Raw genomic sequence first — 1,816 nt, 5'->3', positions numbered from 1 at the left:
TATGATACGATTGTAGGCTTGAAAAGGCAATCATGACTGTGTAATGTTGATCGCTGCGATTAAAATAGCTGGCTGACTTGTCCCAGCTTCCCTTATCTTTGGCGGCTAGTATCACTCATCTTTCTGGTACGAGGAAGGCATCTTCCGCAACCGAGCAATTATGGTCGATGATAGGGGCTGGAAGAACAACGAGCCAGTAGTAAAATGGCTAAAGCATTTTGTCAAGCATACATAGGGCAAGATTGTGGACATACGTCGATCCTTCGTCCTTGATGGCTATGATAGCCACCACTCTTTTGAATTCAAAAGAGCTATGAGAGAAGGAGGACCTATAATTGCATGCCAGCAAACTCAAAACTCATGTCGTCAGCGACATCTTCAAACTTCTGAAACTCCATATAACGCTCAAATCCTGTCAAACTTCCAGCACGTAGAATATCGAACTCCTTTTTGGTGGTGCAATTCCGAATCTTATATGGCCAAGGCTGAACAATGGTGTGCTCTTTTTTGATAGCCATCCCGCACAGCGCAGCGAACTGAGTAATCCTGGCCTCATCCATGAACATATCGAAGTACTTGTCCCACGGTTTAAACAGGTTATAGCAGGCAGTACGTAAGATCAGTTCAGGATGTGCATTCGTGCCCAACATACCTCTAGGAAGAGTCGCTCGTGGTTTTCCGACTGGCATGTACTTGTCGAGCCGTTTCATTGCCGATACCACCGACAGTACATCGCCTTGTGGGTTTACTGCGTGATCGGTCTCGACGGCAGCATTGATGAAGAGCATAAGCAACGTGGCTTTGGGGTTCTGTGCAGCCGATTTGAGGAGTTGCGAGAAGACCTGGAGGCAAATGTGGGGGCCAATAAAGCCTCGATCGCATACGTTGGAGATCCATGTCAATGTCAATGGTAATGCTTAGTGAGGACCGATGAGTGTGTGTCTTACCTCGATACGATCGAACTTCATCTCATCGAGATAGCCTCCTAGATATTGGGCATCCATGTTAAACAGCCGGAACGAGATGTTAGAGCCCTGGAGCCGGCCACAAAACTTGAGAAGCAGTCTTCGGATATGGAAAAAGATAGCACCGAACTCATCTGCTTTCGCAGCTGGGGCATCCTGCATATACTCGTCAAAAAGCCAACCATCGCGGGGACTAGCATTGTCTTTCATCGGCCAATCACCTGAAGAAAATAGGGTGCTTGGATGATGTTAGCGTCTGATAATTTCATGCTTTTAGATAGTGCTTACGGGTTAGGTGTGTCAAAGTCTATGGTGGAGCAACCATAAGGCAGCAAAACACCAGTGTGACGAAAGTACATCTCACCTTGGCGGACACCAGCGGGCATGTTCAGCAGAGCACGATCACGATAGTCAACCCTCTCAGCAGCCAGCATGATACGGTGACGAATCTGTTGTGCAGCTTCCGCTGTCAATCCCTCCAAGACCCGACAAAACCTCGCTAAGCGGATCCAGTCTTCCTTCTTGAGGGTAATGCGTAGCTTTCGGTCACCTGACCCAAATGTCTTCGCCTGCAGTACACTTTCGGGCTTGTTCTTGATCTGCTGGCAAACATGTTCGACCATAGGAAGGATGTTGATCTGAATCGCCTGCATTATACGAGAAGGAAGTAACGCTGAGTACCACAAGTGGATGATCATCGGTACTGCATCTTTTGGTTCGAATTGGAGCGCAATGAGGAGCATGATGGCGTTACGGGCCACGATGATGAAATCTATGTCGTTCAAAACAGCAACGCACTTATTGCTGTATCCTTGTGGCAGCCCATCGATAGTTTTGATGACATTTCGAAG

General features: G+C 47.6%; 1 protein-coding gene across 1 annotated transcript in view; it reads right to left on the bottom strand.

Moving 5' to 3' along the window:
• Positions 1-329: 329 nt before the first annotated feature.
• The window catches only part of J4E82_011679 (uncharacterized protein), a gene marked incomplete at both ends in the record, with an annotated part of 1,793 nt that continues 306 nt past the window's right edge, over positions 330-1,816 (bottom strand). Inside the window, 3 exons of the mRNA XM_051737874.1 lie at positions 330-842; positions 948-1,186; positions 1,330-1,737. Of these exons, the coding sequence (XP_051582367.1) occupies positions 330-842; positions 948-1,186; positions 1,330-1,737 (1,160 nt within the window). The remainder of the gene's footprint in view (positions 843-947; positions 1,187-1,329; positions 1,738-1,816) is intronic.

This window comes from Alternaria postmessia (assembly GCF_024291825.1).
Source record: "Alternaria postmessia strain BMP 2775 chromosome Unknown scaffold_286, whole genome shotgun sequence".
Taxonomy (NCBI): Eukaryota; Fungi; Ascomycota; class Dothideomycetes; order Pleosporales; family Pleosporaceae; genus Alternaria; species Alternaria postmessia.
This window is presented reverse-complemented; position numbering and strand designations above follow the sequence as displayed.